Source organism: Leucoraja erinacea, chromosome 32 (genome assembly GCF_028641065.1).
Source record: "Leucoraja erinacea ecotype New England chromosome 32, Leri_hhj_1, whole genome shotgun sequence".
NCBI classification, from domain to species: domain Eukaryota; kingdom Metazoa; phylum Chordata; class Chondrichthyes; order Rajiformes; family Rajidae; genus Leucoraja; species Leucoraja erinaceus.
In genome coordinates this window covers 10,687,742-10,715,031 of record NC_073408.1, presented here as the reverse complement: position 1 = coordinate 10,715,031, position 27,290 = coordinate 10,687,742, and the positions used below count along the sequence as shown (strand labels likewise).

At 42.2% G+C, this 27,290-nt stretch overlaps 2 protein-coding genes across 6 annotated transcripts in view; both read left to right on the top strand.

Moving 5' to 3' along the window:
- Positions 1 to 11,401, top strand: part of LOC129712360 (ubiquitin carboxyl-terminal hydrolase 2-like) — a 109,215-nt gene extending 97,814 nt beyond the window's left edge. For all 5 annotated transcript variants that reach the window (XM_055660716.1, XM_055660713.1, XM_055660715.1 and 2 more), the window contains 10 exons: positions 2,206 to 2,329; positions 3,088 to 3,199; positions 3,369 to 3,479; positions 4,474 to 4,538; positions 5,406 to 5,509; positions 6,126 to 6,206; positions 8,211 to 8,289; positions 8,995 to 9,102; positions 9,648 to 9,768; positions 10,818 to 11,401. In XM_055660716.1, the coding sequence (XP_055516691.1) occupies positions 2,206 to 2,329; positions 3,088 to 3,199; positions 3,369 to 3,479; positions 4,474 to 4,538; positions 5,406 to 5,509; positions 6,126 to 6,206; positions 8,211 to 8,289; positions 8,995 to 9,102; positions 9,648 to 9,768; positions 10,818 to 10,905 (993 nt within the window). In that variant the 3' untranslated portion in view covers positions 10,906 to 11,401. The remainder of the gene's footprint in view (positions 1 to 2,205; positions 2,330 to 3,087; positions 3,200 to 3,368; positions 3,480 to 4,473; positions 4,539 to 5,405; positions 5,510 to 6,125; positions 6,207 to 8,210; positions 8,290 to 8,994; positions 9,103 to 9,647; positions 9,769 to 10,817) is intronic.
- An 8,271-nt stretch (positions 11,402 to 19,672) lies between these two features.
- On the top strand, positions 19,673 to 26,785 carry LOC129712217 (uncharacterized). The gene is made up of 5 exons (XM_055660475.1): positions 19,673 to 19,829; positions 21,043 to 21,156; positions 22,111 to 22,213; positions 24,920 to 25,048; positions 26,421 to 26,785. The coding sequence occupies exons 2-5, from the start codon at positions 21,094 to 21,096 to the stop codon at positions 26,783 to 26,785; spliced, it is 660 nt and encodes a 219-aa protein (XP_055516450.1). The 5' UTR covers positions 19,673 to 19,829; positions 21,043 to 21,093.
- Positions 26,786 to 27,290: the final 505 nt, after the last annotated feature.

Here is a 27,290-nt window from a genome sequence, read left to right as displayed (position 1 = left end):
ATTGGCAGCATTAGAGTGACTCCTTCACTGCAATAACTTTTAGTTAAGTGACTATAATGATGGCATTCACTGGACACTGAGCAGCATGGTGGCGCAGCGGTAGAGTTGCTGCCTCACAGCGCTAGAGATGTGGGTTTGATCCTGATTATGGGTGCTCAGTAATATGTTTATCATCTGACCCTTAATGCCCCTGTCCCACTTAGGAAACCTGAACGGAAACCTCTGGAGACTTTGCACCCCACCCAAGGTTTCTGTGTGGGTCCCCGAGGTTTTTGTCAGTCTCCCTACCTGTTTCCACTACCTGCAACCTCCGGGAACCGCACGGAAACCTTGGGTGGGACGCAAAGTCTCCAGAGGTTTCCGTTCAGGTTTCCTAAGTGGGACGGGCGTTAGGGTGATGAATTTGTTTGTAAAGGGCTGGAATGGAAGACACCTTGGAATATTTGTGTGGGCATTGGGTATTAATTCACCAGTGTTATCAATGGCACAAGGTGAGACGGTAGAAATTCAAGACAGTTTGTGAACCAAACCCAAAACAGCCCTTGTTGATTAAACACTGGCTCACTGTTTCCATGTTGTGGAAATGGTGGCACAGGATTTACAAGCCCCACCTGAATCCAAGCCACCTGCTTTTGTCTCTGTTGTATAAACGAGCTGACGTTGCTCATTCAAACTATGTTTAAACACAGCTCTTCAAAGCAAATCCTCAGCTCAAGCTTGCAGGTGGGGGATTAGTGAACTGTTATGAAGGAAAATAACTTGGGACAAAACTGCCGCTGCCTCTTGAGGTGGTGACGGGGGCTGAGGTGGTGAAGGGGGCTGAGGTGGTGAAGGGGGCTGAGGTGGTGAAGGGGGCTGAGGTGGTGAAGGGGGCTGAGGTGGTGAAGGGGACTGAGGTGGTGAAGGGGGCTGGGGTGGTGAAGGGGCTGAGGTGGTGAAGGGGGCTGAGGTGGTGAAGGGGGCTGAGGTGGTGAAGGGGGCTGAGGTGTGAAGGGGGCTGAAGGGGGCCGGGGCTGAGGCGGTGAAGGGGGCCGAGGCGGTGAAGGGGGCTGAGGTGGTGAAGGGGGCTGAGGTGGTGAAGGGGGCTGAGGTGGTGAAGGGGGCTGAGGTGGTGAAGGGGGCTGAGGTGGTGACGGGGGGCTGAAGTGGTGACGGGGGGGGGAAGTGGTGAAGGGGGCTGAGGTGGTGAAGGGGGCTGAGGTGGTGAAGGGGGCTGGGGTGGTGAAGGGGGCCGAGGTTTTTTCTTTGGTTTGAAGGGCCGAGGCGGTGAAGGGGGCCGAGGAGGGTGATTCACTGGGGCTGAGGTGGGTGAAGGGGGCTGAGGTGGTGAAGGGGGCTGAGGTGGTGAAGGGGTGAAGGGGGCTGAGGTGGTCTTGCTTTCATTATCCTTTCTCATATTTGATGACAGCGAATCTCATGCCTGATATGAATTGAATCCTTAGAGTTTTTCTTTGGCTTTGACAGGCTCAATCCTGACAGATGTAAGTATTCTGATGATGCTCAGAGTTGAGGCTGTGGTCTCCATTCACTGGGTCTGTTTGGGATTCAAACCCAAGATGTTCTGATAGGGACAGGGCTTCTGTCACAGTCAAAGGCTGGTGTCATAGTTTAGGAAGTCATATTTATGCATTGATGACCAGAAGGAGGAGGAAAACAGGAAGACAGGGGACACGATAGAGTGTGTAGGAAGGAACTGCAGATGCTGGTTTAAACCAACAATAGACACAAAATTCTGGAGTAACTCAGCGGGGCACACAGCATCTCTGGAAAGAAGAAATGTGTGACATTTTGGGTCGAGACCCTTCTTCAGTTTGGCCTAGTATCCCTGAAATTGTTATTTTAGATTTATCTCTCTTGTTCCATCTCTTGAATATTTTTATCACTTAGTTACTATGGCCCATCTTTTGTTTCTGTTGCTGTTTAGAGTTAAGCAATTCATTGATATCTGTGTATGAAGGAACTGCAGATGCTAGTTTAAACCAAAGAGAGACAAAAAATGCTGGAGTAAGTCAGCGGGACAGGCAGCATCTCTGTACAGACGCTTCTTCAGACTGTGGCTCCTCAGTGCAAAGTTGTCCTGCCCTTGGGATCCATAGCAGCGTCTTAGTTATTGTTTGCAGAATAACTCTGAGTCATTCTACCTTCTATTGCCTTTGATGGATGTGGTCATTAACATTCATTTTTCCATCTCCACTTTTGCTGCAGTGCTTCATGAACTCCATCTTGCAATGTCTGAGCAACACCCGGGAACTGCGAGACTATTGTATTCAGAACAACTACCGTCGAGAGCTCAACAACCGGAGTCGCACCAACACAGCGCTCATGGAAGGTAAGTACTCCTGCTAAACCTCCTATTAGAGTAATGAGACTGCACTGAAACCTCTTCTTCTCATGTCACAGATGCCACCTGATCCCCATTGTGCGTTTTCAGCAGGTTCTGTTTATATCCCCTAATTACAATAAAGTGTTGCAAAATGTGTAGCAATTCCATACCCAGCACCCAAGGTTTCTTGAATACTGCACCCAGATTTCTACCATCACAACTGCTGCCTATTGATCATACATCAGCATTAGTGTCGACGTTGGAGGTACCTCGGGAAATATATTTGCTTCCAAAATTTCAATGGTTTTACTGCCAAGCACTTTACACGTGTAAACCATCCAGCAATGTGCGGCAAATATAAATCAGCTGCATATCACCAAGAGTTCCAACGTGATTTGCATCACAGGCCTTGCAAAATGTGACAGCTGACACTCAATCTCAGGCGTTTCATAAATACACTAAATTTCAAAGGTCCCTGGTGGTGCAGTGCACATGTTGTGTGTCATCGCTCATCAGCTTCCATTTCCAGACTGTTGTAGTGGCAGTTTTATACTGAGACAAAAGGAACTTGACAAAGGAAGTTGACAAAGGAACTATTAAATAGTTATTCAGAATTAACATTCTTGACTCTTGGGTGCAGGGCTGCAGAGCCAAAGCTTCTCATTCTGTACAATTCTACAGAAACATCTAAAATAATTTGAGTACACTTCAAACTGCACGGAATAATCCCACCGAATCTCATTGCCCTCTGTTCTCTCTTTCAGAATTTGCAAAGCTGCTCCAGGCTCTTTGGACATCCTCCAGTAATGACCCCATCAGTCCTTCTGAGTTCAAAACGCAAATCCAGAAATATGCTCCACGATTTGTGGGTTACAAGTAAGTGACGACCAAATGATATCTAATACTATTGAAACCAGCCGTCACAATTTTCTTCCTTGTGTTAAATTATCTCTATGTCTTGGTGGTTGTGAAATGTGTTATAAAAATACAAGTTTGCCCATTCTTCGTCACCGGATTGTATTTGTAAATCCGTTTACTCACTCAGTCAACAGGACGCACAGGAGTTTCTCCGTTTCCTGCTGGACGGACTCCACAATGAAGTGAACCGAGTGTCAGTGCGGACCAAGGCTATAGTGGAGGACTTGGACCATCTCAAGTAAGTAGGAGTGTGATCGATTCCTTTTTATTAATCGCCTGCTCACAAATTACTCAATAGCCTTAACCCTGGTGTGGATGGATTGAGCCAAGCAGTTGAGTTCCATTCCTGAACTTACTGCTTCACTTCCTTCCTTCGATTCTAACGAACCATTTGGCTCCACATGGATCACTTCACCTTAATTTATCTTGCCTTCTCTAATTTTATTTCTTTCCACTTCTTCCTCATGTATTTCTCGTCAATTATTTGTTCCAATTACCCAGAATAATTTCCAGTAAGTTGTACAATCCATTCCACTCCCTTACCTTCCCAGGTACAACTTACTCTTAACTTTTCCTTTCTCTTCTTGGAATATCTCCACGTAGTGAACACATTCTTACTTTCCTCTTGGCAATCTTCACAGTTAACCAATACGATACGATACAATGGCACTTTATTGTCAGACTGAGGTCTGAGATTTGTTTATGCATACAGCCATGCAATAAAATAAAGACACAACACACAATAGAGTCCAACATAAAACATCCGCACACAGCAGAATCAAAAAGTTTCCCACTGTGAGGGAAGGCACCAAAGTCAGTCATCTTCCTCGATGTCCCTGATGTTCACCCGTGGATGGATGAACATCAATGGTGGGATTAAACTGTTGGTTGTATTTTTCATTCAGCTACAGAGATGGTGATTAAAAATAACTTCTGTTCCTTATTTCCCTGATGTTATTGTGAAGCTTGAGAAATCTCCCATATTTAGTAGTGTGAGATGAAGATGCCACCCAAATCTAATGCCCTTGAACAGCCATCCGTGCATTGTCGCTGTCTCATTTTGTCTGGGCTGTTTAATCTGACAAATTTTTCAAAAATGAAGGAAAAGCTAGAATTAATATAGAACTCAGAACATCGATTACATCTTGTACATCATTTTGTGTTGTTCATGTTGAAAATTGTTACTATTCAATTGTTCGTATCTTAATTTAAACATTGCTGTCCCCTTCTAGTGATGATGAAAAAGGTAGAAGAATGTGGAAGAAATACCTCGACAGGGAAGACAGTCGGATTGTAGGTAAGTGTTAAACATTTAGTTTGACATATGCACTTCGTCAAGTACAAATGTCTAAGTATGTACTAACTAAGTTGCCTAACTGAGCTCATCCCATCTGCCTGTGCCTAGCCCATATAGATATGCCATTTATTGTCACTATACATGTACAGTGAAACTGATATTCCTCCAAAACCACCTTTTCATGTAGTTGGCCTGGTGTCTTTTAAATGTCATAATTGTCCCCACCTTTAAAACCTCCTCTGGCAGCCTGTGCACACCATCCTCTGTGTGATAGAGTTGCCCCTCGGGTTCTTTTTAAATCTTTGCACTCTCAGCAAACCTATGCCTCATAGTTTTTTATCTTTCCTACCGTGGGGAAAAGACTGTGACCATTCATTTTAGCTACTGTGTGTCTTTCATGATTTTATGCACCTCCATAAGGTCAGTACTCAGCCTCTTGGGCAAAATGTCCTAAACTATCCAGCATTTCCTTATAATTCACGCCCTCCAGTCATTGTAACATTGTAAAGTTTTTTGTACCTTTTCCAGTTTATTGTCATCTTCTAATAGCAGGGTGGCCAAAACTGTGCACAGTACTCCAAAGGTGGTGTTACTATTGCCTTGTACCATTAAATCCCCACTCCTGTACTTGGTACCCTGACCGATGAAGAAATGCATGGTAAACACGTTCTTCACCTCCCAATCCACCTGTGTTGCCACTTTCAAGAAACTATGTACCTGTACCCCTAGGTGTCTCTGTTCCACAATATTCTCCAGGGCCCTATCATTTCCTGTGTAAGTCTAGCAATGATTTGTGTTAGCAAAATGAAACTCCTCACATTTATACAAATTAAATTCCATCTAATTTTCCGAATTCCTTTTTTTCAGATCATTTTGTGGGCCAATTAAAAAGCTCTCTAACCTGCAGTGAGTGCGGCTACTGTTCCACAGTCTTTGACCCCTTCTGGGACTTGTCACTACCCATCTCAAAGGTGAGAACCTACAGTTCAATTCCAGGCCACCGATTCATGGCAAGAAGTAAAATTCTCTTGTCTCCTGTATTTGCCCCAGTACTATTTTTCTACATGTTTAAACCTCCCCCAAAGCTACAGAGATTTTTTACAGAATTTGATTGCATCAGGTTTAAATTCAGGCTTCCAAAAATGTCAAGAGTCTTGCACTCGGGAAAGCAGGGATACAGAAAAGGTTACATCATCTGGCAACAGAAGGAGTGTGCGCCCTCCATCATTTTGCTGATGTTCAGATACAATCTGACAACAGTGGGGGCATAGGGAGACACCATCAACTGCAGATACTGGAAGCTTGAGACAAACACAAAGTACTGGACGTATTGAGTGAGTCGGGCAGCATCTGTGGAGTGAATGGACAGACAATGTTTTGGGCAGATCCATCCTTTAGATTGGAGTTAGGGGTAGAAGCTGGAAAAGTAGGAACCTGAGTTAAGGGTTCTCATGACTATTAGCAGCCTATTTTGGGTGATTACATAAAATTACATTGTAGCATTTTTACTGATATTTTATCATTATCAGTATTTTATAAAACATGTTCTGAGTTACTTATTAATTCCAGCTGTTGATGGTTTTGCAGAAAAGCTATGGAGAAGTTTCACTGATGGATTGTATACGACTGTTCACCAAAGAGGATGTTCTAGATGGAGATGAAAAACCAGTGAGTTGATCCTTGATGCTTTGATTACTTGGAGTTCCGTCAATGCATGTGAGGGTTAACAGGTCACCTAACCTGTCAGCATCTTTTATGTCATTTACTATGTTTTCCAAGTAATTTTCCATGAAAGTCATTCAGTTTAGTTTCCCAAACGCATTCCATCAACAGCAGACTTGAATATATTAGATTTTGACCCTATATTATCATGATTATAAATTGTAACTAAAAGGCCCAAACTCTATTCCTTGAGGCAACCCACTTGTAACAACTTGCCAACCTGAAATAACTCTTTTATTCATTGATTGTTCCTTGTGTATCGTATGTGTTACATTCTCAAGAGCTCTATTGAACATCAGATATCATTTCCCTATTATAAATAATTATGTTGAGTCATGTTATTTCCTACTATAATTATATCATCTCAAATTTCAAAGCAAGAAATAATTTGTTTCCAACATTTTTTTCACCTCAAATATGTGCCAGTGTTCAATTACACCTGAGCCTCTGGTCTTGAGAAACTACATTTTAGTGGTTAAAATGTTTTAAAGATTAAATCAAAAAAACAACATTTCTAAAAAGGACACAGAGTGCTGGAGTAACTCAGTGGGTCAGGCAACATGTCTGGAGAACATGAAAGGTGACGTTTTGGGTCAAGACACTTCTTCAGACTGAATCTGAAATGTCACCTATCTACGTTCTCCAGAGATGCTGCCTGACCTGCTGAGTTACACCAGCACTTTATGGTTTTTTTTGTAAACCAACATCTGCAGTTCCTTGTTTCCACCTTATTTTCTAAAACTATTTATTCAATCAAAAGAAAATAGAGGTGTAAAAAAACCATGCTATAAATGATGCGTGGCAAAATCAATTTAATAGGAACTAACAATGCTTTGCTGGCAAGGAATATTAGAGATTTGGAATGTGGGTGGTTAACATATTTTATGTTCAATTAGTGCTTAATATTCGTCAACCAAATTTTCTTCCCTTCTTTACCGAGATGATTCAAGATTCGAGATTCAAGAGAGTTTATTGCCATGTGTCCCTGATAGGGCAATGAAATTCTTGCTTTGCTTCAGCACAACAGAACATAGTAGGCATGACAGATCAGTGTGTCCATATACCATTATATAAATATATACACACATGAATAAATAAACTGATAAAGTGCAAATAAACAGATAATGGGCTATTAATGTTCAGAGTTTTGTCCGAGCCAAGTTTAATAGCCTGATGGCTGTGGGGAAGTAGCTATTCCTGAACCTGGTTGTTGCAGTCTTCAGGTTCCTGTACCTTCTGATTGATGATTGATTTGCTCCTGGGGTAAGGGTGTCACCATCTGCCTATTATTTAAATAAATGCATGCAAATGGCAGTTCTACCCAGAGGGCATCATCACATCAGTACAAATCCTTCTCGCCCTCGCCAGCATGAGTCATGGAACAATGACCAAACATGACTGCCCTGCCCAGTTGCCTCTCTGACAGATCTGATAACTCGATTTAATCTTACACGGCCTCAGAGGGTTCATTTGTGAGATCAGCTTATCATACCCTCAATGTGTACAATTAAGTGATGATACGATCAACGTTTTTAAAACCGCGGAAAGAGTAGATCATGTAGATAGAAGGTATCTCTCTGGTGGAGAGCACAGAACAATGGGGAGAAAAAGTTCCTTAACGTTAAAACTAGGTCATTCAAAAGTGAAAGCAGCAAACTAATTTTCAGACAATGCTGGTGAAATTTGGAACTTTTCCCACTACAAACTATGGATGTGAGGGACACTAGGTATTTTTAAGACACAAACGGTTGAACAAGATTAACAGTAAGCATGGGCAAAAATGGATGATCTTGTATAAAATAGTCTAATTGAATGGAGGAGTGGAATGACCTACCTAAATGTTTTGTAGATCCATATAGACTTGTGAGTGTCCTACTTTGTTTTAAGTGAATTATAGTATGTGCCTTCTCTTAGCTTCCTGGTTCTAACTCTAGTGCCTCTGTGTTCCAGACCTGTTACAGATGCAAAGTCCGAAGAAAATGTACTAAGAAATTCACAATCCAGAAATTTCCAAAGATCCTAGTGCTTCGTATCCTTCTGATCAATGATTTTCTGTAATATGATTTTTGTATTTTGGTTGAAAAGTTCTCTACATGGTGTTTAATAAGTGGGAGTTCATTTAACATGTTAGATACTGAAAGGTGAAACAGAATGTGGGGTCTGATTGACTTTTAGTTGGAATAATCCTATAGGCCCCGGTTCATTTCCAGTCCACACTGATGTCAACCCAGTGACAATTAGCAGCCAAGGATCATAAAAGTCAGTAGCCCCGGGTACTGATTATCTGTGAGTGCAGTAGTTAGGGTGCGGAGTAGTCTTTGGTATCTCAACAACTGGCCATTATATAACTGAGATTGGGGGCAGAACAATTATGTTTGAGTTCAGTCTCAGCCACATGCCAGCTTAATCATACTGCCACCCAGAAGGTGTTATCATGGGCTAGTGTCACGGTCCAGGAGTCTAGCTGATTTTATTCCCCAGCAATGAGCAGCAATGAAACTAAATGTTCTATCATCTTCCACATCACTGATCATTATTTAGCAGGTAAATTGATGTTAATCTCGGGTTCATTGAGCAGAAAAACCAAATTCCAGTGAAGGTTTGCTGTTGTGTAATATGGTTTCCTGGCTCCAGTTCCGCTCAATTTCCTTGGTTGTTTTTCTCATCACAAGACCAGACTTGATTATTATTTTTTTTTCTCGATCTGTGATCCTTAACTCAACGTTTCTTCTAGATTTGAAGCGATTTTCTGAGGCACGGGTCCGTACTAGTAAACTTTCTACCTTTGTAAATTTTCCCCTGAAGGATCTTGACCTTCGAGAGTTCAGTTCTGACGGCAGTGGTGAGTTGCACACAGTGTGTTAAATCATTTCTCTTTGTACTACTTTGGTGTTTGTTACTTCTTGATTCTGAATTGTCATCGTGTGGCCTAGATGTGCCACAGTAGCATTAGCCACCTCCAGTGGTAGGATAATGTCATAATCCAATTGCTCAGACACTTGCATCAAGTTAGGAGTCGGCAGCATGGTGATTATTTCTCTTGATTCTCTAGTATACCTACCAACATTGCTGATTTTATCCTGTCCCTTTAAATGGACACATCCTATTTTGTAGTTCAGTGGATGAAAGGAGAATGAAAAGTTGGAAATAGAGGTGAAATGGATTAAATTCAGCAGTTTCTCAATCCAATCTGTGTGGATGGAAAAAGGATAAAAATTTAATCAAGAACATGAAAGGAAAGGATTAAGCTGGCTTTGAGTTATATTCCTGGCAGTGTTTCGTCATGGAATATTCAGATATTCTTTCTATCGTTACTAGTTAAATTGGATCAATTGCTATGGAACGGTTGGATAAAACTACTTTGTCTTTCAATCTTTCCCCTCACAGTTCATGCAGTTTACAATCTCTATGCTGTGTCCAATCACTCGGGCACCACCATGGGTGGCCACTACACTGCTTACTGCAAGCACCCACAGTCTGGAGAGTGGTACAACTTCAATGACTCCAGGTGAGTTCTTACTCTCAACATGTCAAGCACAGCTGTTCCCTTGAACCCCATCCTCATTCCCTCTCCACTTCACCAAAACTAATGCAACCACATCCTACAAATACCAGTTCCAAAACTCCATACTTCCAGTCTGGCCTGTGATGAGAAGCCAACTGACCTGATAACAAGTGATGGGAATGAAGCAAGCAAGTTTGTGTTAATTAAATATTTAGTACCTCAATCACATGGACTGGTCCTGAATGTCTAGGATTTACCCTCCTAAAGAAGGACATTGGGTGAGAGCATAGAGTACAGTAACATAGGGTGTGGCCTAGTATTTGCAGGACAGACACAAAAGGCTGGAGTAACTCAGTGGGCCAGGCAGCACCTCTGGAGAAAAGGAATAGGTGAAGTTTTGGGTTGAGACCCTGGAGTCATGGACTGTCCGTGAAGAGAAATTAGTTTGGAATCGATGACAGCTAACAAATCCAAGGACAGGTCCTCCCCAGCTTTCAAAACCATGACTTGTGTACTGCCCAATAATAGCAATGACCTTTTGGGGGATTGGTGATTTGGCAGCTGCGGGTACCTTCTGCCATGTGGGATAGTGGTTGGCGGGTGCATTTTCAACTTGTGAACTGTTCGGGATACACACCTGCCCTAACCCGGGGCCGACCTGTAAGTAATGAAATTCAGGGAGAGAAGCTAGGTTGGAAAATGATGGATGGTTGCAAAAGCTATCTGGTTTACTAATGTCCTTCAGAGGAGGGACCTGTCCTCCTCGTACAAGTCTGGCCTTATCATGATTAGCGACGGTAGCAATGTTCTTGATATGTAGCTGCCTTTTGAAATAGTCAGGCAAGCCATTGGTGCATGGGCAATTGGAGATAAGCTTTGCCTGTGATGCCACATTCTATAACAGTCAGATTAAAAAAAATAATCTGGGTAATGACATTAATGCAGGCTGAAGAGCAGCTGTCAAGCATCTTCAGTCGATATATTGTCAATGGAACAGGCAGGCATAAAATAGGAGGCATAATTCATAAATGGTCCTTTTTTTTTTTTTACAGGGTGACCCCAGTGTCATCGAGCCAGATAAGGACAAGTGATGCCTATGTTTTATTCTATGAACTTTCTTATCCTTCCTCTCGGATATAACAATCTCCGGACATGAAAGAACGGGGAAAGCAAAGCAGCTTAAAACAAAAACTGTCTCGCATCAATGGCAATATTCTTAAGTGATCCCTTGTGACCTTCATATCGTAAACCAGCATAAAATCCATGCCGACAGCAAGGAAACGACCCCAAGGAGACCAGCTAATGACTGAATGGATTGCACCAGGAGTGAGAGGGAGAAAGTGGTGGAGGTGTGGATGCATGTTGGCAGAAGGTTACACAAAGGGCTGTTTATGAAACTGAGGGATCACCAGTCCTGCAGCCATTGACAGATTTTTCAAAGAACACACCAGCATCTGAAGCAGAGCAACCTGAGCTCGGATCAACAACCTACTGATGAAAGACCGCCCGTAGCAGCGAGCTGCTGGAGCTGCTGAGTCTGCACCAGCATCTCCTCTCTGTACTGTCTTGGAGTATGTTTATTTTCAGAGGCAAAAATTTTCTTGCAAGTCTTTTGAAACATTAAAACCACAAATTGTTACAGAGGGGGATAAAGACGGTTTGTTGCTATTTAAAATGCTCCGAGTTGCAAGGGAATCAGGTTCAGGAGAATATTTAAATTTATTTATGTTTTTTTGGTTCTGTTGCAATGACTTGCCCGTGGCACATTGGTTAGAGCCATCATCATCTGAGGGACAAGTGTTCCTTTCTGCTTTCTCAAACTGAGACATTGCCCCCTCCAGCAGTTTCTGTCATACATGCATTTTAACAACATGAAAATGTTCTCACACCTGATAAATTGAAATGCCTTTTTTGATTTAAGTTAGAATTAACCAACACTGAACTAACTTTGAGTGTTACCTAGAGAGATGTGTTCTATTTATGTGGACTGACAGGAGTAACATTTATTTGCCTGAGTTTTATCTCTGAATCCAGCAGAATATTTTCTCTGATCCATATTTGGAGCTGAACTATCACAGTTGATTATCATTAATAAAGACCCACCCTTTTCACAACCGATAATCCTTCTTGATAACAAGCTTTGACATTTCACATGAGAATCCTGTGTTTCTGGTTATGAAATTGGTATTAAAACAACTACCTTATTGGGTCAAAAGGACATGAAGTGCTGGAGTAACTCAGCGGGTCAGGTAGCATCTCTGGAGAACATGAATAGAAACATAGAATGTAGTGATGTTTGGGTCGGGTTCATTCTTCGATCTGATGAAGGGTTCTGACCCGAAACGTCATCCATCCATGTTCTCCAGGGATGCTCTGGCTGAGTTACTCCAGCACTTTGCATCTGTTTGTGTGAAGCAGCATCTGCAGTTTCCACCTTATTGGGTCAATGGTTCAAGTTTTGTTAATTTATTCCCAATCAAAAGCTTGGCAGCCTCAATATTGAATGGTATGTCTGCAGAATGCAGGCAAAGAATCTTTCTTCATCTCAAGCCCATGTTTGGTACTATGGGGAAACATTCAACCGTGAACATCTCTCATCTATTGGCAGCCTCTTGTCTCCTGCTTCCTCATTCTTCAGCTATTCAGCCACCCTACCTCCTTCTGAAAGACTATGCGCACATCACATTAAAAAAAACTAGATTGCAATTATATAGTGACCTTTCTTTTTTGCTCTTTGTTCTACAGCTTTTGTTTTTACACATCCCCCAATATGTCCGACAGGTCTAATTCCCTTAATATACAATATTCGAGAGAATGCAAGGTTGAATTAAGAATTTAGCTAATCTCCACCCAATACATCTCTAGGCCAGTGCTACATTTGAACCATGCCAGGGCCTCTTGGGGCTTTGCATTGCATACCTTCATGATTCCTGTTTTAACCAACTACTTGCAATAGATGTCCCATCAACTCTTTTTTTTCCTGGATTTATATGTTGCATTCTTAACAATTTTGCTTGATTTTTGGCTCTGCTTCCAGTGGCTTACAGTTCTGGTGGTAAATATGTTGATTTGATCTGGTGAGGCAAGAGGTCAAATGGAATCGGAGAGATTAGGTTCAGATAAAATAGATTATAGAGATTGCGATATTGGAAGTGAGTTGAAGCATCTCCTTTCCTTGATATTCTGTGATCGGGATTTGTTGTTTTTGCTGCTCTCAAACTGAGGTCTGATCTGTCCCGTGGTGATTTCAGAAACCTGTTCACTGTCCAGTAACATTTGCCAGTTATCTTGCTAGTAACACTATTATCACACGGCATGAATGAAATAAAGAGAAAAAAAGCAGCCATCCCTGTAGAAATTTACTAGGTCTTTTTTTTTTAATTGGGGAGAATGAGTTAAAAAATCTCAACTACTTTCACTCCATTACCATAACAATGCTTCCTGTCTCTCGCTGCATTCGGAATGACTATCTGTGTCTTGCCGTTATTTTTGCCGCTTTGTGTATGTTTATCCACTCCGTCTCCAAGTCCCTCTGATTGTTCTACAGACCCCGGATTACAATGTGCAGGTTGACTAACGTGCGATTGCTGCTTCCCTCCCCCGTGTTTCCTTCTCTCCACCCAAAACTTCAAAGCATCTCCGACTATTGTAGGAGTGGACAAATTAAGTTAAGTTTAATGTCTGCAACTTCAACGCAATGTGTTCGCCTATTACTCCCCTTCAAAACTCGTCATTCTAGAGGGCTTTTTAAAAATAAGATATCTTACTAAAGAAGACTCGAGTTTCAAACGTGTTCATTTTTAACTCTATAAACTAATGCATGGAGACGTGATGACTGTTCTATTTTGATATGTCGTGGGTTTATGGGTTTATCTTGTTTACCGTGTAAACAAGCGCTGGATTTATTTTATATTATGTACAGTGAGGAGTTGTACATAAGAAATTTTAACTATATATATAGTATCTAGAATTACAGCCGTGTGTACACATGCGCACTATAAATATATCTACAGTGCCCTCCAAAAAGTTTGGGACAAAAACCCCATCATTTGTCTATTTGCCTCTGTACTCCACAATTTGAGATTTGTAATATAAAAAATCACATGTGGTCAATGTGCACATTGTCAGGGTTTTATTTATGGCTATTTTGATACATTGTGGTTTCACCATGTAGAAATTACAGCTGCCCCCCCCCCCCCCCCCCCCCCCCCCCCCCCCCCCCCCCACTCAATTTCAGGGCACCATAATGTTTGGGACACTTGTCTTCACAGGCGTTTGTAATTGCTCAGGTGTGTTTAATTGCCTCCTTAAAGCAGGTAAAAGAGAGCTCTCAGCAACTAGTCTTTCCTCCAGTCTTTCCATCACCTTTGGAAACTTTTATTGCTGTTTATCAACATGAGGACCAAAGTTGCGCCAATCAAAGTCAAATAATCCATTATGAGACTGAGAAACAAGAATACAACTGTCAGAGACCTCAGCCAAACATTTAGCTCACCAAAAACAACTGTTTGGAACATCATTTAGAAGAAAGAGAGCACTGGTGAGCTTACTAATCGCAAATAGACAATAGATGGCAAGAACAAAGTATGGAGGAGAGAAGGAACTGCCCAAGATCCAAAGCATACCCTTCATCTGTGAAACACGATGGTGGGGGTGTTATGGCCTGGGTATGTATAGCTGCTGAAGGTACTGGCTCACTTATCTTAATTGATGATACAACTGCTGATGGTAGTGCATAATGAATTCTGAAGTGTATAGACATATCCTATCTGCTCAAGTTCAAACAAATGCCTCAAAACTCATTGGCCGGCGGTTCATTCTACAGCAAGACAATGATCCTTGCTAAAGCAACAAAGGAGTTTTTTCAAAGCTATAAAATGGTCAATTCTTGAGTAGCCAATTCAATCACCTGATCTGAATTCAATTGAGCATGACTTTTATATGCTGAAGATGCTGCAGAGCATCACCAGAGAAGACACCCAGCAACTGGTGATGCCCATGAATCGCAGACTTCAAGCAGTCGTTGCATGCAAAGGATATGCAACAAAATACTAAACATGACAACGTTCATTTACATGACATTGCTGTGTCCCAAACACTATGGTGTCCCGAAATGGGGGGGGGGGGGGGGGGAATTGTTATTAAATAAGGCTGTAATTTCTACATGGTGAAACCAAAATGTATAAAAATGGTCTTTATTAAAATCTGACAATGTGCAATTTAACCACATGTGATTTTTTTTTCTATTACAAATCTTAAATTGTGGAATACAGAGGCAAATAAATAAATGATGGGTCTTTGTCCCAAACATTATGGAGGGTACTGTATATATAACTTGTGTCTTGAGATGACAGCCTGGTGATTGGGTGCTAAACAGTGATCTTTAACCTTGATATCATATGAAACCTGTTTGGTGTTTGTGTACTTTAAACGAAGAATGTTCCTCTTGAAACTAGACACAATCTGGTTCCTAAATAATGTGCTTTGAGTGACTGTGCAGGCAGCTCTGGCTGCTGTTGCCAGGTGAGGTCACGGTGCATTGAAATTGTTTTTCTTCTCTCTCTGCATTATTTATTTTGTTTAAATCTCCTAGATCTGATTCCGATCCTTCCGCCTAAGATTAATAACGTGTGAAATATATATATTGATTACTTCCTGGCTGTTTCAGTCACGATATTATAACCAGTTCCGATTTGTCCTCAACATTTCACGCCTTAAGTTATCGAGAAAAGACCATTTCATGAATATGGAGATGGGCCGTGTATCCTCAATAGCCGCCTGAACCGCTGTGTTACTTTGGGACATTGTGTTTTGTCCTTATGACCCGATTGAAGGACTTCTAACTGTCCCGAGCCAAAGTGGATTTAGATAGCAATAATCTGAATTTTCAGAAGGCAGATTAAGTAATCCCAGGGAAAGTTTGCAGACAGTAGGAACTGTTATGTAAAAAATGTTTTTGTGAGCTGTTGATTGAAACTTTGTCTATCTTAATCTGTCATTCCCAGAGAGTGTTAACATCTAAATTTAAAGGGGGATGAGAGTTTTTTTTAAAGCTAGAGATTGGTAGAGATCTGGAATTTGCTGCCTCGAAAGTGATATAAAGCAGAAAAATTATAACATTTAAAATCTCCTTATTGTGCATTGAAGATATGAGGCCTACAGGTTGGGACCAGGAGCGAGAAAGTGGGATTGGGCCGAATGGGCAGGCAGGGTCATTGTGGACCCAATGGCTGCCTTCTCTGTCCAAAATGTTACCAAAGTCCAATTGTCCACTCTTGTCCATACACGGAAGCACCAATTTGGCACATCCAGGCATTTGCATTGCATCAAAGTCCACAGGTTGTCCCAGGGAGGGGATGCAGGAACAAGCAGTTGGGGTTTCCATGATGGTTACTTATTTCTGCTTGACCACAGAGCACCAGGAAGCTCGTTACCTGGTTCTTACAGTGGGAGAGAGGAAATAGCCAACATATCTCCTCGGGGCTCGGAATTGGAGCCCGGATTTGCAATGATGAAGGGGAGGTAGGAATAGCAAATGACTTGAGTGCCGTAAAATTGCTACAAGTGAATCAGCAGGTTTTCCTCACTGGTCCATACTCCTTAACCATCGGTATTAATTTCTTGTATGGTTTTCTTCTAACTGGAATGTTCTGTAAAAAAAAACAAATCGCCGAATTTGCATTTTGCTATTAAAGCGGTGCAGCGATGGTTAGTAAGTTTAATGCAGTAATTTTGAGGTCACTAAAGGGCGTGCGCATGTATTTTTTTAAGACCACTTTTGAAAATAAAACACTGAATAATAAACTGCTGCCTTTTGCTTCTATCCTGGTTCAGTTTATTTCAAAGGTACGAGCCAGGTTTCCTAATCACATGGTTGTGGCACATGATCACTTGATTCACTCCTATTGTTGCTGGTTCACTGTGTGTGGTCCTGCTTGTCAGTGGAAGCACTGTTAAAGGTTGATATGTTCTTTAACATAGAATCATACAGCACCGAAACAGGCCATTTGGCCCATGCCAACCATGATGCAAACAAGTCTCAATTGTCTGTGCCTGCCCCATATCCCTCTCAACCCTTCCTATCCGCGAACCTGTCCAAATGTATTTTAAATGCGGTTATAGTGCCTGCCTCAACTATCTCCCCTGGCAGGACACAAAGTGCTGAAGTCAAGGTCATTCTCCTGACAACACCTTCCATATATCCATGAAGAAGTATACACAAAAAAAACATTGCCTCAAAATCTATGGATAGAGACTGAGAAACTCAAATCTTAAAACTGCACATGAACATTAGTATTATTGCCGCTTCTCGAAGGACTCAAACCTATTCCAATGGATCCACAGACACCAACCCCATTCCTGCTTTCCCTCCCATATCCCTTGATTTCTTTAGCCCTAAGAGCTAAGTCTAACTCTCTCTTGAAAACATCCAGTGAATTGGCCTCCACTGCCTTGTGTGGCAGAGAATTCCACAGATTCACAACTCTCTGGGTGAAAACGTTTTTTTCCTCATCTCAGTCCTAAATGGCGTACCCCTTATTCTTACACTGTGACCCCCTGGTTCTGGACTCCCACGCTGTCTACCTGTGTTGCCACTTTTATGGAACTGTGTACCTGTATCGTGTTCTACAACGCTCTCCATGGCCATTCACTGTGTACAGCCAGCTCTAATTTAACTGCACAAAATGCATTGCTCTGCACTTGTCAGAGTTCAATTCCACCTGCTATTCCAGTTGATATAGATCCTGTTGTAACCTTCGAAAACCTTCACTGTTCACCACACCAAACCACCAACGTTGGTGTCATCTGCAAAATTACTAAACCTGCCATCAGCATTCCCATCCAATTTTTAAAATATATGTATATATGTCAATAGGTGACCCAGCACCAATCCGTGCAGCACACCACTGGTCACAGCCGTCCAATCTGAAAAACAACGCATTGACTTCTACTTCAGAAAATCTCAAGAGCACGGTTAGACCTGATTTGATGCCAATTGAGAAGAGAGAAAAACTTCCAAACAGATGTAGTTTATTCGCATTAATTTATTTCCCAATGTTGTAACTATTGAATCCTCAAATCTTTAAACACAAGGTTTTCAATTGGTTCCAATTTAGCATCTGATTTAGAACAACACAGGCATAGCTCAGAGAAAGGAATGTACATGTGAATGGATTTAACAATAATTAATCCTGATTATTTAGAGCACATATGAAATCTTTATTGACTAATTGGGTGCACTGGTTCCCGGGTGAGTGAATAATTACAATAGAGGTGTAAACTGAAGTAATATATGATGTTCAAACTTGGTTAACAAAAATGTAAAAAAATGAAAGTTTGATCAGTAAATGAAGCATATGTCAGGTGCAGGTATATTGATCCATTGAAGTTTATAGAAAATGAGAGAAATTAAAAATTAAAAAGTTAGGAGGGCAAAAGGAGAACATGGAATGGCTTTGGCAAGCAGGGTTAAGGAAAATCCCCCAAAGATAGCCAGGGAGAGATTAGGTCGCTTCATATCTCCTCTGTAAGGAATCGGGTATGATCGGATATGCGTGGGGTCCTAAATAAATACCTCCCATTCACGTTCACCGGGAAGAAGTATGTGGAGGACAGTGAGTTGTACACTGAGATTCTGGAACCTGTTTCAGGAAGCAGGAAGCGTTCAAAAATAAATCCCAGTACCAATCCAAGAATGTTACGGGAGCAGGAGATTGCTGGGGCTCTAACATGGATGTTTGCAACCTATTTATCTTAGGTAATGCACCAGAAGACTGTAGGACAACACATGTTGTTTCCTTATTCAAAAAAAGCGATGGGGATAAATTAGAGAGCTACAAGCCAGTCAGCTGTACATCTATAGTAGGATAAATTATTGGAAAAGGGAACCCGGCTCATACTGCCCTCCGCCGCTGCTTCTTGGCTACAAGCTGGTGGGCCCCACTTTTCATTGTTCATCTTGCCCGTCCATCTCCTCGCCAAGGAGAGGGGCTAGGTACAGCGGCTTCATGAAGCTTTGTCGCGTTAAACCAGTGGGGATGACATGCTTAGGGATTCAAATAAACGTACTAAGAATGGATGCATAAAATTGAGAAACAGTTTTGTCTAGAAGATTGATAGACACTAAAAGCTGGAGTAGCTCAACGAGCCGGGCAGCATCTCTGGAGATAAGGAATAGGTGACGTTTCGGGTGGAGACCTTTTTTGATGTGTCTTCAGTTTTGTACAATTGACTCCTGTGTACTTCCCCTCCCACAACGCAGATTAAAGGACAACTCAACGCCATTTAGAACAAAAGGCAAGATAAATCTCCAGGTATTTGGCTGTGGTGCCTCATCTGACTGCAATAAGGATAAAACGAGACTGCTGCTTAATTGTGGAGTCGCTTGTCCTCCAACGCCCTCTATCAATGTCCTCCACATAGGCTGCTCGACCCGCTGAGTTACTTTAGCACTTTGTGTTCTGTACAAGATTGCAGCAACTGCTGCTCCCGTGTCTCCTCCACCAGTCATTTATTTTGAGTTAATTCACTGCTTGTGGAATGTGTTTCATTCTCACTTGTATGAATCCCTCTTCGGGGCGATTCTCTGACTCCTTCTCATTTTCTCCCAGTCCGATTCCTTATTTCCGATTCTCCCTCGAGTTTTGTTCGTCTTTAATTTGATTTCCCAGTCTGGTTCTCTCTCGCAAAAGTTCTCAACCTGTTTTTCGGTTTAATTCTCTCCTAGTCAGTCACGGTCTATTAACTCCAAGAGTCTCAACTGAGATTAAAATCCCCACCACCCCCCCCTCCCCCACGTTATTTAGAAAGGAGCAAGATAAACGTACGAGATAAATCTCGAGGTATTTAGCTGCAGTGCCACATGTGACTGGGAATAAGGATCAAAAGAGACTGCTGATCAACTTTAGAGTTCAGAGCTCAGTGGTACTTGGCGCGCACACAGTCGTGGGAACATTTATACCGTGGATCAGAACCTTGGAGTATTTTTTATCATTCACTATGTGGAACATGTGGTGACGAGAATCGAAGACAGTTGATACAGGATTTAACATGTTTGAAAACGTGTGAGTACTCTGATCGGTGACTTCAATAGAAAGCCATGTAGAGACAAAGATAGAAAGAGAGAGAGAGAGAGAGAGAAAGGGTGGCAAAGGTAAAACGAGAGAGGGGGTGCAATAGACACAGGGGGTGAAAAGACTAGGCTTGTATTCACTGGAGTTTAGAAGGATGAGGGGCTATCTTATAGAAACGTATAAAATTATAAAAGGACTGGACAAACTAGATGCAGGAAAAATGTTCCCAATGTTGGGCGAGTCCAGAACCAGGGGCCACAGTCTTAGAATAAAGGGGAGGCCATTTAAGACTGAAGTGAGAAAAAAACTTTTCACCCAGAGAGTTGTGAAATTGTGGAATTCCCTGCCACAGAGGGCAGTGGAGGCCACAGCACTGGATGGATTTAAGAGAGAGTTAGATAGAGCTCTAGGGGCTAGTGGAATCAAGGGATATGGGGAGAAGGCAGGCACGGATTATTGATTGGGGATGATCAGCCATGATCACAATGAATGGCGGTGCTGGCTCGAAGGGCCGAATGGCCTCCTCCTGCACCTATTTTCGATGTTTCTATGTTTCTATGGGCGGTTGAAGACGGGGAGACAAGCAGAGTGAGTGAGATCAGGATCTGTAAATGCGATACTGCAGGGTACACCGACCTGCTCGCAGGAGAGTGGAGAATGGCAGAAAGGCAAAGGAGGAAAAGGGGCATGATAGACAAAAAAAAACTCGTAATAATATATTGGAAATCTGGCATGCACAAAGTAAGACAATGAATATATATATATTTTTAATAATGAAATATACAATGTATGGAGTCTTGAAGCTGACCAGTAGCTCAAAACAATTCTCCAACTTTTCCTTCCTTTCTGCCCCTCCCCCAACCTAGTTTTCCGACTAATTTCACTGCCCTAATTAATGTTATTGGTTATAAACCTCGTTGTCACCTTCCCCTCAGCTAACAATGAACCATTCTACATTTCCCTATCATCGTCTGCTTTGACCTTCCACATCTCTAGACCCTCTCCCCTGACTCTGTCTGATGAAGGGCCTCGACCCGAAACGCCACCCATTCCTTCTCTCCAGAGATGCCGCCTGTCCCGCTGAATTACTCCAGCATTTTGTGTCTATCTTCGGCGCAAACCGGCATCTGCAGTTCCTTCCTACGCAGATGAAAACATTTGTTCTCTTGATCCACCTATGTCCTATTGCACCGATGTATTTCAGGAAATTGCATTAGTTTCTGATTCTTGATGCGGCTTCTGGATTTCCTCAAACATGTGGGAAAGAGTGGAGTTTATAGAAATCAATCTGGATGACCCCAAAAGAGAGGACAGTAAGGTAAGGATAAGGCTTAGGGATCAAACTTAAGATCTCAGCACTTTCTATTGAAGAATCCATCTATAAACCAATTTTTAAAAATCTCTTATATGTTGGGTCTCTTGGCTTCAATCATTTTGATATTGGACTTCCATGTGGAATTGTTCCCCTCCAAGGTGATTGCACCAGCATCTTACACAACCATAGTGGCCATCCTTGTGGCCAGTGGTCATCAGTGTGTTGAAGAACTTGAGGCGAGAAAAGATCAGGACTATTGTAGCGCCAGCCACAAGTGACCCCAGGCAGGGCAGTTCCTTGGAGGTCAATTGTTGGATAGGGAAGGTGGGATCACAAGGGAAACAATGTGGACCTTGAGATCGCACCTTCCCGAGCCAACAATGGACCTCCCAGGCACCGTCCTACCTTAAGTCATTTGTGGCTGGCTCTGATTAGTCCTGGTCTTTTCTTGCCTTCAGCTCCTCACCTTTCTCCCCCACCCCCCACCTCCATCCTTTACTTTCAGTCTGAAAAAGGGTCCTGACCCAACATGTCACCCATCCTTCTTCTCCAGTGATGCTGCCTGACCTGGCAGAGTTACTCCAGCACTTTGTATCTCTGGTATAAACCAGCATCTGCAGTTCTTTGTTTCTATATTCCACATGGAAATTTGCCACAGTTGAGCCCAGTTCTGACCTCCTCTTAGCATTTCTGCAAGTCATTGGATAATATCAAAAACAACAGTCCATCCAATTCTGCCTCTCTGTAACCTGGCAGATTTGAAACTAATTGTAAAACCCATACTCATGATTGCACACTTTGCTACTGATAAGGCTCTTCAAAAACATTGCAACAATCATCCCTGATATTAATTGCATGTACGGAGGGGTCTGGGCGCTATGATATGCCATGGAATAATAGACTAAAACTGAGCAAGATTTCAAATGGGAGATTGAAGACTGATTTGTTCCTTTTCAGACTGATTTCATTAACCCAGCATTCCAGCCAGACTGTGGGAATGAAGAACATGGGGAACAGGGAGCTGCAAACTACCTGAAAACTAACCTGCAGAATGAATCGGGTGAGTGCAGTTTAGTGCATCCATATTCTGAAGTTGAATCCTGGTTTGACCAACATTGATTCTGGATTGCCCCATGATGGGGTATATGGTGAGCAGAAGACATGGGGAAGGAAGAGAGAACCTGTGGGAAGTCTAGTGGGGTGGAAGAGGAAGGGGAAGGAGTTGGTAGAAGGTCGGGCAGAGTCAGAAGTCAAGAAAGTAATTGCGAGTACATGAAATGAGTTGTACCAGCTCTGAGGGATGACATGGCATTGATAAGGGGAATTGGAGAACAAGGAACAAGGAGGAGGTTAGGGAGGGAATGAGGACTAGATGGTACGCAGGGGGGTCTGGAGTGTGTTGGGAGAGGTGACGAAATACAGGAATGGGTTGTGGGTCTTGAGGGACCTGCATTCTACCCCTCGTCCAAGTTGCTCGTTGAGGGAGGGAAAATCAACCTTAGGCAATGGTTGGATCTACATTAATATCAATCAGGGCCAAGCAAAGAACAGTTGATGAATGGCTGGTGTGTTGATGGGTAGGCCACGGAAGAAACATGTTGCAGTAAGACCTACTCTGGGGAAAGTTATCATTTCAGCACCGCATTTAATTAAAGTTTTTTTAATAAATGCCAGACCTTGTGTCACATTGACAGGGAGAGCTCGAACTAGAAAAAAATGAAACTGTCAATCCTGGGGACTCAAGGCAGTAGAAAATAATGTCCAGAGTTGATGGTTTGTAGTTTGATGAAAAAAAAGGCAGCATAAATATTAATATTTTATACAAATATTAATCCAAACTATAAATATTAATACTTAATAGGAAGTGAAAATCATAGCTCTGGGTTTTATTATAAAAAAGCAATTCAGCTGAATATAAATGCCCAAATAGAGAGAAAATTATGCACGGGGTGGATGCAAGGAAGAAATAAATCTGCAAAAACATTATTTTGGTGAACACGTGATCAGTCTACAAACAGATTTACTGGGGAGATGGTGGAAGTGGATAGTAGTGGTTTATCTGAATGAAAATGATGCAGATTCTTTCAGAAATAATCTTTTGGTATACAGCAAATGAGTGAACTGAGTTGCGACTTGTAGATATAACATGTTTGGGAGGAAGGTGGCCTCTTTAACATGATGACATATTCTAAGACGACTCACAGAAGTGTTACCAAATAAAATTTGACACTGAGCCACAAACGTAAGTATTATTATGGATGAGTAAAAGCTTATTTTAAGACATATGTTAAGCAGAAGGAGAGGTTGAGAGGCAGCTATTAGCCAGATGCAATGAATCATCATCAATGAGAACCTGAAGAGTAACTACTGAAATCCATGTAGATTACACCGAACAACACCAAAATATTCATTTGCCAGCACACATGGGGTACATCCCTGATGATCATCTACTGAAAGAGATGCTCTGTAGCAAACTCAAGAGGCAGAGTATTAGGGAGGGAATTCCAAAACCCAGGGCTTCAGCAGCTGAAGGCATGCAAAATCATTTAGTGCTACTTGTTACAGTATTTGTTCTCCTCATCACATATCTGGTTTTGTAGCACATTCATTGATACAGATTAACTGCTATGTTTCATCAATAACTCCATCATCATTGCATTAAGCAACAAGCAGGACATTAGAAGGTGAACAATATGTTTTGAACATTTGATGCCCAGCAAAAGGTTACAACACTGGCAGACTTTGCATCATAATGTTTAACAAATGAAACAGCAAACAATTGTAAATGGGTTACAGAGAAAGGTTGAACAAGTTAGGGCTTTATTCTTTGGAGCGCAGAAGGTTAAGGGGGGACTTGATAGAGGTTTTTAAAATGATGAGAGGGATAGACAGAGTGACGTGGAAAAGCTTTTCCCACTGAGAGTAGGGAAGATTCAAACAAGGGGACATGACATGAGAATTAAGGGACTGAAGTTTAGGGGTAACATGAGGGGGAACTTCTTTACTCGGAGAGTGGTAGCTGTGTGGAATGAGCTTCCAGTGAAGGTGGTGGAGGCAGGTTCGTTTTTATCATTTAAAAATAAATTGGATAGTTATATGGATGGGAAGGGAATGGAGGGTTATAGTCTGAGCGCAGGTATATGGGACGAGGGGAGATTATGTGTTCGGCACGGACTAGAAGGGTCGAGATGGCCTGTTTCCGTGCTGTAATTGTTATATGGTTATATGGTTATATTATATGGGAACAAAAGCCATGTAACATCGTAGATGGACACAAAGTGCTGGAGTAACTCAGCAGGTTGGGCGGCATCTCTGGAGAAAAAACATGGGTGGGGATCCTTCTTCAGAAGTCCCACAATTGAAGTCTGAAGAAAGGTCCCGACCCAAAACATCGCCCATCCTTTTTCTCTAGAGATGCTGTCTGACCCACTGAGTTACTCCAGCATTTTGTGTCTATCTTTGGTATAAACCAGCATCTGCAGTTCGTTATTTTTCAATCTATCATCTGAATAGGTGAAAGGAGGCCGATCAGTCCATTGCAATTTTGTAGTGTTGTGAGAGACGTGGTATGTGTGTGAGTAGCAATTCCCCAATCCTGTAACGATGTTTCTTGTTTGAGATTTTTCCACAAGTGAAAGCATCTTGGACAATATTGCCAGACATTTTGGAGGGTAGTAGAAGAGGAAAACAGTAAATGTAAGGTGCAAGCTGTGAGTTGCCAGTAAAAGAGTTTTGCTTTAATGAATTTTAAATGTTTCAACTCCAGTGCATGTCTCCTGGGAAACACTGATTGGAAGAGCTGGTGCATGCCCAGGTCCAATGTGGCTCATAGCCATAGGATTGGCTGTAATCTTGACGGTGACTATCGGAGGGAGTTTGATCACTTTCACCATTCGTAAGTATTTGAATCCATTCGGGGCAGATGGCAGTAAGTAGTACAACCTTTACCCTGAGCTGTGATCTCAGGAAGTGATATGAACTTACCTCCAGTAATCACACTTTTCTGAGGAAAATTCTGAGGAAGATGTACTTCTGTCACACACGTATTACCATTTCACAAAGAAGCAAATAATCCTTTTAGAAAGTTCCCTGTGAACATTGAGGGCAACATCAGCTGCCACCAGTCACTCGATTGAAGGTGATTGTACAGTGTTGCTAATTGGTTTATTCAGTATAACTGGATATATATCGGGCGGCCTCATGGCACAGTGATAAAGTTGCTGCCTTACAGCGCCAGAGACCCAGTTTCGATCCTGACTGCAAGCGCTGACTGTACAGAGTTTGTACATTCTCCCCGTGACCTATATGAGCTCTGGTTTCCTCCCACACTCCGGAGATATACAGATTTGTCGGTTAATTGTCTTGGTAAAATTGTAAATTGGCCCTAGTGTGTGTAGGATGGTGTTAGTGTGCGGGGATCTCTGGTCGGCATAGACTCGGTGGGCCGAAGGGCCTGTTTCTGTTCTGTATCTCTAAACCTAAACTAAACTGAACTTCAATTTCCGCTCACTCCATCCGCATGCTAAATTATATTTCTCCCACAACGTGCTTCAACAAATATATCAAAGTAAGTGTGTAATGATCATCTACAGAAGTCTATCAGCAGTTTACCTCCAATGAATTAGCAATCATTAATTGGTTGTACATATCATCAGTACTAACAACACTGGTGTGCTACCAACCCAGCATCAATGTCCTAAGGCCAAGTGTAGTCACTAGTTTACTGTAGCACGAGTCCCAATTGAGGCAAAGCAAGTTCCCATTAAGAGCTTGAGATGTTGGCTGAGTGATATATTTTGTCCTAGTCTCTGGAGAGAACTCCTCTACAATTCCGTGACATTGATGTGGAATTGTTCTCATCTATCGGAGAGGAAAGATGGGTCTCAGTTCCAATACTGCAGCACATCCAGTGTATTGTACAAGAAGTGCAGTCTGATTTTGTGTATTGTCTCAAAGTTGGTGCTTGGCCCTACCATTGCCCATCCCATAGCCAAAAATACAATCATTAGGCCTTGGCTGTTCGCTGTTTAGCCTAGTTTCTGAGAGGTTCAGTAACAATTTAGCAACAACACTCCTTTCCCACTAGTTTTCCCCCCACTGCTTACAGATTTCTCAACCTGAAGCTGGGACCAAGCAGAGGGGCAAGTCTAACCTGCTCCAAACATTGCCAGTCTATAAAAATTCCCCACACAACTTTGGATTAGATGCCATTCACAATAACTTGACATTTCTCCAAACCATCCAATGCTATTTCTTTCTTTCTGTAGAACTGGTTATTCAGAAATCAACCAATAATCATTCTTGGGAAGTGGTCAATGTGCCCAACAATGGGAACAAGACGTCCATCAGCCTCTTTACAGCCTCTCCCTCTGCCACTACCTCCAGCTCCGAGAACATCGTCCCGGCCATTCCTGGTTTTCCAGCAGCGACTGCACCATCCCGCACCTCAATGCCATCACCATGTGAGTGTTACTACCTCTGTATAATATTCCGTCACACAAAACAGGCTAATGGACCCATTCTAAAGGTCACACAGCCATGTTCTCCAGAGATGCTGCCTGAATCACTGAGATATTTCAGCACTTTGTGTCTTTTTTCATTATATTCTTTGGTTGTCCCACCATCAACTTGACTCTAGATTGACATAAAGCAGCTGGAGTAACTCTGCTGGCCAGGCAGCATCTGTTGAGAAAGAGAAATAGGTGACGTTTCGGGTCAGAACTCTTCTTCAGATTGAAAGAACAAAGAAAGATCTTTCAGTCTGAAGAAGGGTTCTGACCCGAAACGTCATCCATCCTTTTTCTCCACAAATGCTGCCTGGTCCGCTGGGTTACTCCAGCAGTTTGTCTCCATCTTGCCATTCCTGGTCAGTTATCCTGGGATATCTTTCTTCATCCTGCTTAAAAATAAGACAGCCTTCTGATTTTCAATTTGACTCCATCAATTCCTAATTTTATTTATGAATAATGTATGAAAAACAGCCTTAACGTGCAGCTAGACAAAAATGCTGGAGAAACTCAGCGGGTGAGGCAGCATCTATGGAGTGAAGGAAAAAGGCAACGTTTCGGGTCGAGACCCTTCGTGCAACTAATCTGATCTAATGAAGACAACCTTTCGGACTGTGACTTGGTGGGCTG

Excerpts from the sequence above, each read along its gene's own strand:
- LOC129712217 (XM_055660475.1), top strand. The coding sequence starts at position 21,094 with ATGTGGGAAAGAGTGGAGTTTATAGAAATCAATCTGGATGACCCCAAA. Across the intron at positions 22,214-24,919 it reads TAACCTGCAGAATGAATCGG|TGCATGTCTCCTGGGAAACA; the intron begins GTGAGTGCAGTT and ends TTTCAACTCCAG. Across the intron at positions 25,049-26,420 it reads TTTGATCACTTTCACCATTC|AACTGGTTATTCAGAAATCA; the intron begins GTAAGTATTTGA and ends TTCTTTCTGTAG.